The 17,188-nt window shown below is 42.3% G+C and overlaps 1 protein-coding gene across 2 annotated transcripts in view; it reads right to left on the bottom strand.

Annotated features, from left to right (window-relative positions):
* The window catches only part of CCNY (cyclin Y), a 128,324-nt gene extending 111,672 nt beyond the window's left edge, over positions 1–16,652 (bottom strand). Inside the window, exon 1 of one of the 2 annotated variants that reach the window (XM_075746567.1) lies at positions 15,939–16,652. In XM_075746567.1, the coding sequence (XP_075602682.1) occupies positions 15,939–16,092 (154 nt within the window). In that variant the 5' untranslated portion in view covers positions 16,093–16,652. The remainder of the gene's footprint in view (positions 1–15,938) is intronic. The other variant, XM_075746568.1, reaches the window with a different exon arrangement.
* Positions 16,653–17,188: the final 536 nt, after the last annotated feature.

The raw sequence follows: 17,188 nt of genomic DNA, 5'->3' as shown, positions 1-17,188 counted from the left end.
TTATTCTTCCCTTTGAGGCCAAAAGCAAACACCAGTCTGTAAGGGCACGCAATTGTACTGCGTCAGCACTAAAATCACATTTCACATTGAAACTCTAACTTGATTTGCATGTCCTTATAAAATGTATTGGTATGTGATAATTGTCTTTCAGAATTACCTTTTTTTTGCTAAGAAAATAAATTAATCAGTATTTTTCAACATTCTATTTGACTCTGAAAACTTGTCACATGGTGCTCACAGACCCTCAATGTAGCCTATGCCCAGCAAAATTGAAGTGTCAAATATCTAAGGACATCTGCTGCTTACGAGCCAGCATATTTCTGTCGGAGTGTGCCCTTCGCCTGGGAAATACAGGAGTGCACTCCAAAACAATCTCATGGACAAACTTACTTTCCTGTACCAGAAGCAATCCAAATCTAATACAGGGGTTTATAAAGAAGCAATGGAAATTATCTTTTTTTTTTTTTTTTTTTTTTTTAAGAGTCGTACTATCTTTCCTTTAAAAAACAAGGTCACATGTCCAAAGACATTCTTGTTCTATTTCTTGTCTCCATCTTTTAGATGGTTACAGGTGTTCTTCAGCTCTGGAAGGCTCTTCATCTAATATAGCACAGTGCAGATATTTCTACACACATTCTCTGAGCAGCCACTGCTGTCAGAGACATTAGCTTGACCAACTGCAGGATTTCTCAAATTCTCTGCTACATGCTAATACTGAAGACAAGTACATAAGGGCACTTTTCAGAAGGAGGTAAAATTTAGTAAAGGCTTATTTTGCATTTGATTTTTAACCTTACAGAGTAATCAAGAGGTTTACCTTTCTGAATGTCAGTCTTACATAGTGAATATCTTAGCGTACTGTATACATAGCAAATACTCATCAGAAAATAACGTATGCAGTAACAGACCCTTAGTCTGAAGGAAGGGAGGGAGACAGAAGAGCAGTTGGTCAGATACCTTTTAAATACACTTTCACAGAGAAAATATTTGAGACAGGAAAAAAATCTGTCCTTTGCTAAAACCTACAAGGGGGTTGAAAAAGTGAGAAAAGATTACCATTGCTCAAGGCTGTAACTATCAAAGCAACTATACATTAAGCTCTAAGCAGAGACACTGCTGAACTTCACTCAGAAAGAAAACAGCAAGTCAAATGTTTTGTTTAATGCTAAACTCATCTTCAACAGGAGAGCAAAGTTGCTGATCTTGTCTTACACAGGTCCCAACCCGCTACCGCCACAAGCATACCACACGCTGCTCACCTTGCAGGTCCCACCTTGCAGGTCCCACCTTGCAGGTCCCACCTTGCAGGGCACCTCTCAGTATACGTCCTTCACGCCTCAACAGTAAGCACAGGAGAAGATAGTTTTCAGCCAGGAGTGGTAAGAACAAAAAACTCCTACATCAGCCACAAACTAAGGACCAAAACCCAGAAGGATAGCTCATTTCTGACTGCAAATATGAAGGTCATATTTTCAGGTTTGTTTTTTCTTTTTAGAACAAACAGTAAAAGTCAAGAAGTCCTATTGTACAGAGGTGTGAGGAAATCAGCAAAACGAGACTTTGGCTGTTATCAGCTCTATTTGATTTGCATGTTCCTGGCAGAAACCTATGTCCCAATGCCTTCTATGTTCACACAGAACCCCTGATTTTCTTTACAGAAAAGTTTTAGTTGTGGGGTTTTTTTTATATATACGTACGTACATATATATATATATATATAAAACCCCAAACAAACAGCCCCACAACTAAACCCAAATCTATTCCATAAATCTTACAGCACTATTTTACTTTCAAGGAAGCAATTTTACTACAAGAAATAGATTAACCTTTCACTTGGTCTAAACTGGCAGAAAAGCTCTCTATTTCTTTTCTTACAGTCCTCAGAAACTGCCACAGCCTGAAGGAACTCCCAAAACTTCGATCTGACTTCAAGAGCTGCCTCAACACATCACCTTGGAAAATAAATAAATTTTCTTAAAATGTCGTTTCACCGAGTTCAGTTCTTATTTACAACAGATTAGTATTTAACCCTACATGAGTTTTAGAGCTGAAAGAAGGGTATTTAAGGAAGGAACTTTGGGATGCTGAAATTCCTATTACAGTCTGTAGTACCAATGAATAAAACAGTATCTCCCTACTCATTCACCGTATGTCTTCTAATGTGTTTTGAGGGCTTTTAATTCTCTCACAAATATTACTTGTTGACACGGAGATTGCTTTGCTTGAAAGATGCCTACTCTTGTTTTTAATGCTAGCTTGCAGCATCAAGATAATGTCTTTAAAAAATAAAAATATTTTATATTGGGGAAATAAAAGATTTTCCATTAAGGAGAAGAGGACATATATTAACTTAAAAATAAATTCTGTTCCCAAGAGTCAGGAACAGTATCTGCAAGATTATTTAATATCCAAATCGCTTTCAGCTTTCTTTGTAAATCTCATCAATCCTTTTTGTTTCATTCCATCTTTCTGGTAAGCAGAGAGCTGAGGACATTTCTTTACTGCCATCTGAGCTTGAAAATACAATAAGTCACCCCTTATTAATATAATATATTAATAAGCACAGACATGAATACATGAAGAGTGTTGTTCATCACAACAACCTTCATTTGCAAGTAATTTCTGATTTTCCATTGTTTACCAGGTCAATGTACCACCATGGAGATGATAATGATCCATTTTAATCAAAGGAATGAAGCTAACGGAAATAATTAATGGTAACTACCAATGTATTAGCTATTTATTTAAGATACATGGGCATGTGCCTGGGACTAACTGCTATATATTATCACAAGGAAATTGTGACTTTTTCCTCCCATCTGTTTTAAGCTCCATTAAGAAAATACACTAACCACAAATTTATTTATGGGATCAAAAAATGCCATCATGACCCAGTCCTGGATAATAACTTCAGCCTGCTTGGATAAGAAAGCTTACTTGTTGCCACGAAGGGATAAACAGAAGACAAAAGAGAAGAGAAGGATCCAATGAAAATATAATGAGTGAACAAAGAAACCAGACCCAGACAGCAAGACAGACAGACAGAGGTAATGCCATTTAGCAATGACACAAAACTGCTTTCCTGAACCAAGTCTTGGGTTTCTCTCCAAGTGTAAGTAAATATTGTCAACTCTTACTTGAAAGACGCCGCAGAGATCTTCCCAGAGATCAAACAGGCTCCTGGGTCAAATTATTTTCCAGATTACAGCTAGATATTACCAAGTCTCTAGAAGACACCAACAATAAAATTTTTCTCGGCACATACTTTCTTTTCTAACAGCACATACCTTATTTTCTAACAGATATTAAAAAAAAGTACCTGAGTTACTGAGGAAAGAGAACTGTAGCAAGCAGCAGGAAGATAATAGGACTATTTAGAAATCAGATGCGATATCCTCTCTCAACAAGTGCTCTGCTGAACAGACAACTGAATGCTAAGCATCTTGCAAGAGCAAGCTCCATGTTCTGAATTACCTGAACAAGTACTATTCTCACACAGGCCCTGTTTAGCAAACTTATCATAGGACTTAACCCCAAGATAACAAGCTCAGATGCTTTAATGTCATTGCAAATATAAGCACTTCACAGCTAGCAATGGACTTGAGCATGCAGTTCACATGCACTGCTGAACTGAAGCTTCACGATACTTAATTATACACTGCTGCACCCCTGCAAAAGCAGTTATTTCAGCAGTTAGCTCCCCCCCCCGCCCCCCCCATTTGATAGGTTACCTTTAACAGCTTGTTTCTGGTATACCTGCATCAAAACTATTGTGCCCTGACAAAAAACAGGATTAAAATCCCCATGTAAGAACTGACAGTGGTTCAAGCAGGTCAGCACTTTCTCTTGAGATCTAGGTGCCTCCACTGATTTTTGTCACATCAGTAAGACAAGTCATACAGCTACAGCAGCATTTGGCAGCATGCTGACTTAACGTGTGACATTCCCTACAGGTTTGATGAGCATAGCATGATGAGACCGAGGGAGCTGCTTGTAGAGATGATGGCATGGCCAGCAAGTTAGCTCAGGAAGCATGCATGACCAGTTCAGCAACTTTCTGCAAAACACTTTTTAAGAGCAGAAGTAGACAATAGGGCTTGAGAGCCTTTCTGACCTACAGAGCCACAAACTGAAACCTTCACACGGACAGGAGCCACAGACCAACAAAACCAAAGGAAGGACGAATACTACACGTGGGTCACAAGTGGGGGATGAAAACTCCCTCTTGGTCCCACCGTGTCCCGGCAGGACAGGGCTGGGCTGCATGTCCAGCTGGACCCCAACAACCCAACAGTGACAGCACAACAGCCCTGCTCGCCCTGCTAACGCCCAGGGTGCCAGCCGGTTTGCCGCGTAACCCTGGCCAGAACGGGCTGGCTGCCGGTCCCACCGACCGCCTCTGAGCTCAGAAGTCACACATTCCCACTCCCTCAACAGAGGGAAAAACCTTTTTCAGCAACAGATCCTGCCTTTCAATTAGGTGATGCCAAATCAATCAGATTTGAGTCCCCAAATAGAAACCAAGGAGATTCCTCATTTACATGAGGAAAGAAATGCAAAAATATGTAGTTAGAGAAGATTTACATACAGCTGGACACATTAAAACACAGGCAAAGTATCAACTACAGAGATGGTAATTACCAAGAAATTTCTTCCATGAATTGCAAATCTTAATACTGCTTCTAACTAAATCTCTTTATGCCCTTTTATTTAGAAGAAAGCAGTGTATATGCATTCCACTACTCTTTAAAAAGAAAAATCCTACACAGTCTCAGAACCTATTTTAAGAATTACAACTCTTGCACCGTGGTTTATTTGTAATCCCAAACTGTAATCCAGGAAATAAATTCATTATAAAGCACACATTTCCAAAAGTCATGAAGGAAATTATAGAGATCAAAAACCACATTCAATGCTACTTAAGGGCCCAAAGATACAGGGGGGAATGCAGAAATCTTACCAATATGTGGATAATCATCACACAGATCTGAGAAAACAAGGATTATTTTATTTGCTTGACTGTAAAACATGTAGGAGAGGTAGGAAACTAGGAATATGCAGCAAATGTTGAAATGCAAACATGATGTAATCTAAAACAGGGGTTTGAAATCAACATTGAAAGTTATGATGCCATCCTGGAGTCATCACACAGCCCCTGCTGTAGAAGACACTGTATGTATGTATTGTGTACTTCTCATCGCTCAAAAAGCACAGCAAAACAGAAGGGGTCAAGTAAGAGGAGATGAGATCAGAGACAGGAACTTCTGTACGTTGTGGGTAGAAAAAGGTTGGGCTGAGAAGCACAGGCAGGAGGAAGGCAGGCAGACTGACAGAGATGTACAAAATAGGGGGAGGAGGGAAGGAGAGAAAAATCAGACAATCCTGCTAAAACTACAGGGGTGGAGGAGGGCAATGAGCAAAAGGAAACATATTTATCTTTCAACTCAAAGGTAGTTTTAACATACTAGCAACGTGGAAAAAAAGGAAATAACATTTCACTTTAAAAATGCTATTTTCTAAACCACCTGTTAAATACAAAAAAACTTAGGTACAAAGATTTCATCCAAGAACACACACAAAAATTCAAGGGGAGAGTCTGCTACCTAACCCTAGTCTGTATTTCCAACAAAGCCAGGAGGTCGAGCCTTCACTCCTGGAGCTTTCTGAAGCTCACAAATACCCAGGGACCAATGTCACGCTGGGTTTGTATCACACAGCGATCCAGCAACCCAGCCAGAGAAGAGGCCCTCAGCCAACCTCAGCCTCCAAGAACAGGAGGAAATGGAGACATCAGCGCCATGCCCAGGACCTCGCTGCACCGGCCAGTTCCATCCTGCACTGGCTTACCACAGCGAGCAACTGTCTTCTCTTTGGCATACGATGCTTGGCAGAAGTCACAATCTCGGAAAGTACCACACTTCACTTGAATAACCACTGTGTGTAAGCCAGTATTAATACATCTTTTTTTCCACTAGAGTAACAAATACACTGATATTCATGTGAGCCCATTTTGAGATAATCCACACAAAATCAGAGACAAAAGAACTACTGATGTGCTCTTCTCATTTTCTACCCACACCCATGCTTAATTTATATTCAAAAATTAAAGCATGCAGTAAGAAGAAAAAGAAAGGAAAAAAAAGCCAAACCATACAACCAGATATGTGAAAATACGAGAGCAGTTGTTCAATTTAAGTTCAGGTTCTCATGTAGTAACATAAAGCTTCAGTGTTTGGATTGCATAAACTGTGATTCAAATACTTGTTACAAAAATAACTCTTTAATATTTTTTAAAAGAAATGAGACTTAGGGTCAAGAGCTTACTTTCACAAAGCATTAATTTCCAGTTAAAATTAACTTGGCAACGTCCCTTTCACTTAAATATCCATTTTACCAAGGGGAAACAAGTTCCTAGATGTAGAATTTGCATCACTGCTTATATATGGAATTTTAAATTATTTTGTTTGTTTGCTTTAGCTTTCAACTGCGGTATTGGCTTGTTTTTCTCCACAAAACAACCAGTTAGATCTCTCCTACTGCATATTATTTTTATCACAGACTAGATCTCTAGAACCACCTCAGTAACAGGAATCCTACGTAAACCCTCGAAAAAGTACACATACCCCTCTGTAAAATTACAATTCCAATTTCCTTCTGTGTCTGGCACAGTGAGGATAACTGTATATTGTCAATGCAGCATACGAGACACTTATCATCACAAACGAATTATCCTAAAAGGAAAGAGGACATTTAGCTGCAGGAAGTGTGATTTGAAAGCTTAAAATACAATTGCATTTCCAAACTCTTCACACCCTTTCCACCTCCACTGACTGACTAAAATGCGCATGGATTTCTGCCAGGTAGGAATAGTCACAACAAAAAGCTTCAAGAAGGACATGCCACTGAGACCTACGCGTTCAGAAGGAGCCTCAGGTGGGACTGACACGTAGCTCAGAGTAGAGGCATATGCAAAAGATCTTGTCATTCACTCATGAAGCTGGATTTCCTCTTGAGGCTTATTTTAACATTTGAACTTCAAATCTACCACATATGACCACATAGCAAGAAATATCAAAATACTAATCAGAAGAAAGCTCCCGTATCTTCGTTTCAGAATCCCTTTTCAGGGACTGTTCAAATCAAGATGCAAATAAATCTACCATTGATTACTATTTTATAGTCAAAACACTACAATTTCAAACAATATATATGGACTATGTTAAGAGGTTAATTACATAGCTTATTTTAACAGAGACAGTGAATAGGACAGAAAATTTCAAATTAAAGTAAGATGATCCTCAACAGACTTTGCTGAGTTTGGGGATTCAACGAATTCAAGATCCTGCCTATAGCTGTAGTTGAAATTGTACTAGCAACTAGAAATAAAATTCTTTCTAATAAGAATTGAAACTGTAGGGGTTTTTCCTAAGTATAAACACAACAGAATAATGCACTGAATGGTTAGGCAAAACATCCTGCAATAACTGGACTTAGCATTATGAATCTTATCTCTGTTGATTTCAGTTACGTAGTTTTGTAGACTTAATTAATAAAATTGAAACGAGTACTTTGAAGTCCTCCAAAACAAAAAGAAAACCCAACAGGTATCAGAACAGATTATAAAGCTCCTCATTCATAACAGCTGTGATACTATCTATCCTATCTCCCAGACTCACAAGAGACTGCAATCCCATAATAAGCAAGCCAACCAACTGTCTAGAAATAAAAATTTCTGTTAGGATTGTCTGCATGTTCTCAATCATAACTTTTTCTTTTTCTAACCTGTATTTCACACTGGTTATTTTAACAGCATTCTTTGAGGAGGAGGAGGAGGAAGTGGGGACACACACACACACACATAATTCATAGAGACTACAGCTCACTGCATGTAAACCATACATATGATGGTGTAACATACAGACAACTTTTTTTCAGGCTAGAAAAACAGATGAGATCTGAAAGTCTGAAGAGTTTTTCTGGTCTGAAAAGAGGATAAAGAAACCACAGCATATTTAGGTGTAAAATGGAACTACTGAGAAATACTAAAAAACCCAACAATGAACTACAAGCACAGAAGCATAACTACTGCCAGTCATTTTGCAGACACAACGTCACCTATGCTCACAATTCCTAAATTACCCTCTCCTGAGAGAGTTCGCATAGAAGCAAGAAAGTGTAGGATAGTATTGCAAAACATCTTTGCTGATCAAGTAGAGCTTCTTTCTTGTGCAGTATTACTTTGAATACCCGAAATCAATGCATTCTTTCCAAGAACAAAGACAGTAATAAGTTTCTTTATCAGTTGGAAGTGTTCAGTAAGATGTCATAACAAATAACAAACACAGTAACTAAAAGATACCATTTCCCAGAATACTAATGTGCAGGGATAAACAGCATGCCAGAAACAACTGTAATCATGCCAATAATCCACTAGTTTTGCTCCAAGGCTAGAGAAGGATCCCTGCACCACCAGTCCCACATCGTCACTTAGTAACAATGCATCTATCATGACATTTTGGGTAGCCCGGCTTTATAAAAACCTGGAGCAGTTACCACATCCTCTGTAGCTTCTGCAACGGTTTTGTTTCCTTACAATCCAACCTTTGGATTCAGGAATAACTCATCAATTCCCACTCTTAATGAAATATCAATGCATCAAAGAAAAGAAGCCTTTAAAATTTCAACACAGTCTCATATTAGTTTCACTATTGTTGAAAGTAAATCTTTTCACTTCCCATCTGCTATCTTCTGGATCTCAGCCACAGGTATGTAAGAATCATTCTGCAGACAAAGAAACAAGCAAGCAAAAAGCCCGAGATACAAATTTTTTTCTTAACTAAAGTTGGGTGGGGTTTTTTTAAAGACTATTATGAATGACTAGTTGAAGGCTGACTCTTCTTCTTGCAGAGACAGAAGGAGATCACAGTGCAGACACTCTTCCCCTCCAAGAACCACAGTGGAGAAGAGTGTGGGAAACGTTACATGGGGTGGATAACAATTCACTTTCAATCTTAGGATTAGCTCTACTCCATAAACTTGCCTTAGCCTTCAAATATTACAGTTTTCTGCAACATTTTTACACTAACACAGTAATAAATTGTCACTCACAGTGACAAAAATATTGTGTTTATCAATACGTTTTGTTCAAACCATCACAAGCTATAGAGCAAGAGCACAACTGTTGCAGAGCAAACTGCATCTACGATGGCATAGCAAAGGCAGTTCACTAAAATGGCTACAACACTAGCCTGACTTAACAGAAAGAGAATTATTTTGCAAAGAAATAGAGAAGTGAATAAAACCAGTTAATGTAAAATGAACATTCTTGCCAATTCAAGAAACTCGTCTTTGCTGATAGTTGGGCTAATAAATCCTTTACAGTTTGCAGGCCCAAAATGTTACAAGCATTGTGATGGGAAAGGAAACAAATAAAAACATGGCGGGGGGGAATGGATTTTGTGCAACTTCTCCAACCTGCTTTCACTAGTAATTTCCCATTATTGCCACTCACAGCTCCTTGACCAGCTTCTATACTGGCTAAGGACTGTTCTTCAGGACAATGCTGCTGCTTTTAAGTTCTTTCTCCACCCATTTAAGGCTAAAGAGGGCTCTAAATTTAAGCTAGTCCTCCCAGAAGAAGCTCAAGAGCTGCTGATGCTCAAACTGAACTGGCTGGGGCGATGGGTTACAATGACATACAGGGTCTACACTATCTGCAACAGAAGTAGTTTAAGTTGAGCTCAATAAAACCATCTCTGAATTTTGGTCAACTTCTGTGAAAAGTTTTAGCTTGGGAAACACGAAAATCCCAACAGTCCACTTCAGCAATTCTGGAATATTTGCTTCTAAAGTTGGGTTGTAAGGAGACAGAGCTGTTACAGAAGATACGGAGGAAGCAGTAGCTACTTCAGTGAAGGCACCACCTCAGCACACTGCTGGGAGTATTCTATCTAAATTACAAATCCCTAAATTTAAAAAGTTTATTAACATTGACTAGCTCTTCACATACATCTCAGAGATGTATGGCACATATATTAAATACTCTGCAGGATAAAGTAAAAAAGATCACTCCATATGTCAGAATGCACATAGAAAACTAAGGGATTTTAAAAGCTCTAGTTATACAAGTTCAAAGGAAAAGTAACGGAGCAAAAGTAATGCTGATTCATTTCTACACAGAAAGCTCAGAGAAAGGCTATACATTGTTTACGTTTTCAGTTGGTAAAGCGTATTTCATATTCTCGCACAGATATTCAGGAAGATAGGTAGATCACGCCTGATCCGCAGCTGGCTGGGACAGGGACAGCTACGAGGCAGCGCTGGGCACTGCTCACTCACTCCCCTTCCAACCTCACGATACGTTACAGGGACCAGCTAGAAAAAGGCATTCACAGCGTCGAGAAGCTGCTACACGCGCACAGCAAACAGCATCTCGCATGTTTCAGAGACTGGTGGCCCACCACGTGGGGGCCAAGCTTCAGGACTGCTTTTTGTACCGGCTGACCTTGAGCGAGGCCTGAAGATGCAGAAAACATACCCTGAAAGTCTGAAAAGCCTTCCATAAGCACAGAAAATTAGGTAAAATAGCTATGACTTCACAGTGGAGAGGTTTTCATTCCTTTTAAATACATTGTTCTTACTACATGTAAGATATAAGGGAAAAACACGACTTCAAAATACAGTAGTCCTTCCATTTCCAGAGACCTGTAATTTTGTCTTGCCATTCTGCTTCAAGTACTAATTTACCCAGCCAAGACTGATGATCTTGTGTAACTCAAAGAAAATCTTAGTCAGGTGGCAGTGCAGTAATAAAATTCACAAGAAGTTAGTTCAAATATGATTAGTCTCGGCGTGTGTGCATCTGAAAATGCTACAGCTAAATATGAAAATAGTGACTTCATAAAGGGTGTAAATTTATTGATTTGATGCAAACAATGTGAAAGTGAGGTTTTAGGAAGGCTTTGTACAACATGATGGTGCCTCTGTGAGAAGCAGGGCACAGCACAGAATAAGCAGATGAAGCTGACAGTGGAAGATAAAAAGCAAGCTGGGAAGAATGCAGCACTAGCAGCGTGCAGTACAGGACTAAATTCAGTGATGTAGGCCACAGCAGGCTCTATTTTTAATTTTTTCATGCACAAGATCACAGTGGTACCTTGATATATGACCTCTGACAAATGCTTAGGTAGGTAATGCAAACAACAGTACTGAAAAGGATATAGATCACCTCTGTACAGGAATTCTGGCTAAGGGAACAAGAAAATTTTTGAAAGAGACTTTTCTGTAAACCAAACAGAACTTTTTTTTTTTTTTTTTTTTAAAAAGAAGGCTTATCCTTTTTAAATCCAGGTGTTAGCAGGAATGTCTGTGTGCAACATATAAGATCTTTAATTTGCTTCTCAAGTGCTCATTTCTTGACTTTTGTGAATGTAGGTCAGTTCCTTCACAACGTGCAACCCATCATGCCCTAGCTCTTGAAAACACCAGTATTCCCTTTCAGGGAAATTTCACTAGGTATATGAGGAAGACATCTTAAAACTTTCCCGTATTTTGCTAAAATCTCATCATTCTTATAAAACCCAGTAGACAGAGACATACAAATACTCACTAATCTCATTTCAGAGACTCCCATATGCCAGTTTGAAGAAAGCAGAAGAAAAAAAAATAATATGTAAATGAACAAATAAATGGCTTTTTAAAAAGTAGTCCATTCTTAGGAGCCTGTGCATTATGCAGCAAAAAATTAAGATGACTGGCCCATCATGAAAAGAGCCGGAGAGGTTTATCAGTGATGCACAGTTGCACAGGAGCTAGCAATGAAAAAAGACCTAGTGACATTAGCAGGAGTTTACAAAGAGGGAAAAAAAAATAAATATCTGATTTGAGGCGGGGAGGGAAGAGAGAGGGAAGGACGAGACAGGGGAGGGGCGAATCGTTAAGAACTGTCTTTCCTTCAAACAGCCTTGGAACTCTCCATCTAGTCTCTCTTTCGAGAACAGCCTTTTGGCCCATTTCATTACAGGGTATCAGCTTTGCTTCGTGCCATGTTTGTGGAAAGACATCCCCTTTGCCCCCTCCTACAGCTCCATACTTGACAAGCTTGCTACAGAAATCGTGCTTCAGAGAAATCACATTTGAGCACATCAGCACACGCTGCTTTTTCACGAGTTAAACCAACAGTGGTCTGACTGTGTGACCTGCTGATGTAAAGAATAAGCGGAGTCTAGACTGCGGTCAGTCCAGCTAGCCAGGATTTAAACGATGCACACACCAAGATCCCTACACGGCTTGCACAGCCAAAGTTTATATGCAAATGAGATACACAATCTGATGCATTAAGGTTTCTACCATTTTTACTTACTGGTGTCATTAACACTCTGTAAAAAAAGGTCTTGATGGAAAAGAGAGCTAGGAATCTGCAAGTCTTGAATCCACTGCCATAACTTTCTTAAAGTATTTTTTCTAATGTGAAGCAATGAAAAAGGTTGAAGCTCCCCCTTAGCAATAGATCATCAGAACCAGAAAGTAACCTCTGTATGTTACAATTATCCTCTTGCTCTTTCTCAAAAAAAAAAACCAAAAAACCCAGAAGTAAAAATCTGTTAGGTGTTCTTCATTACCATGAGCCTGTACAAAGAAAGAAAAAGAAAAGCATTCTGGTGACTGCACAATATTCAGAGAGGCAATTTTGCACATCTGTGGATCTTTATAGAAGTCATGTTACCTTCTTAGAAATTTTCGGTGAAAAAAGGAATAAAGAGAAATTCACGATTATCATCCTCCAGAAGTCATTTGATAAATTCCTCCTAATCAAATCTCTTTCAAAATTCCCTTATCTTTCAGATACCACTTCATAAACAGTTGTGAAATATTACAGCAATTGAGATTTTCTGACAAGGTACCAGGGACATAGAGGTAAAGTCTTGCTATAAAACCCATTCCAAGGGAAGCAGAATTTCTCCAACTGCTCTTTGGAAAACCGCTCCTGCACTGGGTATTGTATGTGAATGACAGGAGACAATTCACAGGCATGATTTTGAAGGCAGATCTGATGAGTATTTCCTTATGAAGTATATAAGACTGGCAAACGTCAAACACTTCCAACTAGTACTAAAACTTCCAGTCAAATAATTCTTAAAGGTTTGACATCCCTCCCTCTTTTTCTTTCTCCCTCTCTTACTGCCAGAAACAGGGCCTGCAGCAGTGAAAACCACTCATCTCCTTTCAAAGCTTAAACAGCCCGCAGCTGATTTAAAGGTTCTAAAAGTTCTTGTTTTATTCAAGCAGCTTTACAGACTCCAAAAAATAAAACGTTTCATTTTCATTAATTTCCGCGAATATGAGCATGAAAGCAACTTCCACATGAAACATTAACTCAGACACTGCACGTCATGATTTGTTACAGTCCCTGAAAGTACCCCTCACAAGGCAAATTCTTGCTAGGGACATGAAATTGCACTTTGAGAGCCTGGTTGTCACTGCCACATGTACTGAGCCAGATGGAACAGCTCTCATTTGCACAGTGAGAAACATAAATCTGAAGCATCAAGAAAGTTTCCTTTCAGTGCAGCAGCCTTTGTCATCATTTATTAGGGGGGGGGGGGGGGGGGAAGTACATTTGGCAACATTACTGATTTGAGAAACTCTTGGAAATACATTATGACCTGCAGGAACACTAAGGAATCAACATCCAGCATTTTCTTTTCACGACACAGATAACCCGACTATTGTTCTTTCATTGTAAAGAACATCATTGTAAAATGATAAAAATACCATTAGAGTTCTCTATTGTGAAGGGCTTTTTCCCACCCCAGTGTCTCATCTGTAAACATCTGTATGCCACACAACTTCTAACAGTCTAACAACAAAAACATAACAGCTAGTCTAATAGGAAATAAAATTTCAGAAACATAGTGTCATCTTACTACATTTAGTAATCAGTCTATCATCTTTGACCGAAAGACCTTCAGTGATACGACTCCAGGGTAACAGACCTGCAACAAAGCACACTTCAAAAAGCTGTTTCACCCAAAGTATCTTCAGTTTTCTTGGTGTACAGACATTTATTGTCCATCAGTCTCCCCAGTGAAAACTTATTTCTCAGACTCTATCCATGAAAAGGGGCAAGACTAGAGTAAGGCACAAAAAAGAAGATCTAAATTTGTTTGCTCTTTTTTCATAATTAAAGACAGCTTGCCCATTTGAAAATGAGACATTGCAGTGACAATAGTTGCAAATCAAAAACAAAAAAAATCAAAAATAAATAATACAAAAGGTATTGTCTGTGTTCTAACAACAGGTTACAACTCTAGGCTTAAAACATGTCGCAGTTTAAAGAAGAAAAGAGAACACACACGTGCCTTGATCCAACAAATGAAACAACCAAACAACAAAGACTTTTTTTTTTTTTTTTTGCAAATAACAGCTAAGATGCAGGAACTTATCTGCATTACATGCACATTTTACCAAGCACACATGCACTTACTATTTCCACCTATGCCCTGCTTCCCATCAAAAAAAAAAAACACATCAAGAACAAGGCACAAAACCCACACATCTCTGCCCAAGAACTTTACTGCAGACTGTGTTGGTACAGACGGAGAAATCCGTACCATCAGAGAGAGCTGCATGCTGCTATGCTGGACAACACTGATGTTGGAAGAATTAATCATTCATAGATCAACAATTGGTTCTTTCATCTCCCTGGATTTCTCAGACCAGACCATTATGTATTTTTTCCACCTACTGATCCTGTTACACTCCAATTTTTCAGCTGCATGTAGCAAAGACATCTGAAAAACATTCATATTTCCAGAATGTATCTCATTAAAAGAAATAATCTTAGCCAGAAAGGGAACCTATCTGCCTCTATGGGCTTCATAACTTCGCCAGTGTCAAGAACTGACCTGGCATAAAAGTCTGTAATAAAATCACAACCAAATAAGCTATGAAAAAAATATGGAAGGCAAACTGAAGTGCACCAAAGTCCCTCTTTCTGGCTTTCTACCAAAGGCAGTTCATGTAAACTAATCCAGGAGATGGCTGACCTTTTACCAAGTAAAGTTTTAGGACTAAATACTTCAGCTAATCAAAAACTAAATCACATGTATACATTAAAGCACATCTTTAAAATTGAGCTTTATTCTGCTTAGCCAAAACAGCAGCACGTTCGGTCATTACTAAACCAACGGGCATATGGCTTTTTTGAGTGTCACTGCAGAGGGAGACGGAGAGGAGGTATTTGTGATTTCGCAGAGCGGTGCCTCATCATGACAGTAACGGGGGAAGAAAAAGTCACCGAAGAGAAGGTTGTCGCGGGAAACATTTCTCCCACTGTTATCGCTGGCTGGGTTCGTCCCTTAACCTCCCAGCCCTGCAGAGGCCTGGCAGGTGACGTTAGCTCGGCACGGCACGGGCCGCACTGCCCACCCTGCGAAGGACGCTTCCCCGGGCCGCAACCGAACCCCGAGATCCGCGTTGGAGTCACGGGGCCTCCGCGGCGCGGACGAGTGTCAATAATGCCATCTCACGCCACCCTGCAGAGAGGGGTCTCGGCAGCGCACACCCGGGACCAAAACCTGACCCTTGCCGGAGGATGCCGGGGAGGGGGGATGCTACCCAGCCCCCGCTGGAAGGGTCCCGCACCACCTCTTCCCGGGGAAAGGGGCAGCTCTGGAGGCTAAAGCCCGGGCAGATGTACCGCGACAGCTCGGTTTTGGGCCCCACGGGGCTGACATGGGGACCAAAACCGAGCTGCCGCGGCACGGAGGGGAACGGTGTCACGGCAGCGGGCTCAGCCGCCCGGGCAGAGCGGCGGGACCGGCCCCACCCGCGGGGGGGAGCCGCCCTGGGCAGAGCGGTGGCCCCGCCGCGGGGAAAGGGAGGGAGGGAAGGGGAAGGGAAGGGAAACGGGGTGTCCCCAGGCCGCCCGCCCTCACCGTCGATGTTCTCCCGGTCGCTGATGTGCTGCAGGTTGCAGCCCGTGTCCTCCCGGCTCAGCTCAGCCTCGGGGCGGTAGGACTCCAGCCGGGAGTGGGCATTCCTGCGCAGCTTGGGGCTGGAGGAGACGCAGCAGGAGGTGGTGTTCCCCATCTTCTCTGCCCGGCCCCGGCCCGGCCCAGCCCGGCTCGGGAGGAGACGAGGGGCGGCCGGTCAGCAGGGGCGGCGGGAAGCCATGGGCAGCAGCGGAGACCAGGGGGAGCGGCGGGGGAAGAGGCGGCGGCGGCTGCGGCGCCCTGCGGCTGCACTCGCCGGCGGATCCCCCCGGCGGTTCATCCGCGGAGGCAGCCCCGCAGCGCGGCCGGCCGGCGTGGGCTGCGGCGGCTAAGCCCTCCTCCGCGGCCAGGCAGCGCAGGGCCCGCCGAAGCACAGCCCCATCGCCGGCGGCGGGGCCGCCGCGCTCCTCCCCCGCCCCCGCGCAGCCGCCGGGCCCGCTCCACGCACGCACCCACGCGGCAGCGCCGCAGCCTCCGCGGCAGCGGCAGCCGCAGGAGCCGCCCCGGGCGGCCCCCGCTAACCGGTTCCGGTTCAAGCGGGCGGTAACGCCTCCCCCCAGGCGGGCTGTGAGAGCGGTAGTCGCGTCCGTTCCTGGGGGACGGCGGGGCCCGGCTCAGCGGAGGAGTCCGCCCTCAGCGGCGGCCTGGCCGTGGGGCCGTCCGCGGGGCTGTGAGGGGGGCTGCGGCCGTGCCGCCAGCCGGCGGGAACCCGGCTTTGAGCGTCCCCAGTGACGCTACACACGTAGATGTATATTTTTTACATCATCTAAGAGCAAAGAACGTTGTTCGCTAAAGGAAGCGAGGGGGGGAGCGGCGCAAGGCTGGGAACCGTCATGGATGATGGCGTGAACGAAAACGGGGGGGGGGGGTGTCCCGTGCCTCAGGAACTCCCCCCGTTTTCATTTCCACGGCACGCCAACCCCGTGGAAACCCTGCCTGGCAGCTGCCGTGTTCTCCGTTTCGCCTCCGGCCTAGGCCCAAACAGCATGGAGGCCGGACCCCGGGGGCGGGCAGACGGCTTGCCCACGGCTGGGAAGTCCGAATGCAGCTTCCAGTAGGAGATTTTCACTGGTGTTTCTCCGCTTTTTGAAAGAATGTACGAATTCTCTGAGAACTTGTTAAGAGCGCATTTAGACTGATAGTGTCAAAGATAACTGGCCAAAGAGGAAGGAGGGTGTGTAATGTGCCCCTAT

This window comes from Balearica regulorum, chromosome 2 (genome assembly GCF_011004875.1).
Source record: "Balearica regulorum gibbericeps isolate bBalReg1 chromosome 2, bBalReg1.pri, whole genome shotgun sequence".
Taxonomy (NCBI): Eukaryota; Metazoa; Chordata; class Aves; order Gruiformes; family Gruidae; genus Balearica; species Balearica regulorum.
The sequence above is the reverse complement of the archived record's forward strand: the minus strand, read 5'-3'. Positions and strand labels throughout refer to the sequence as shown.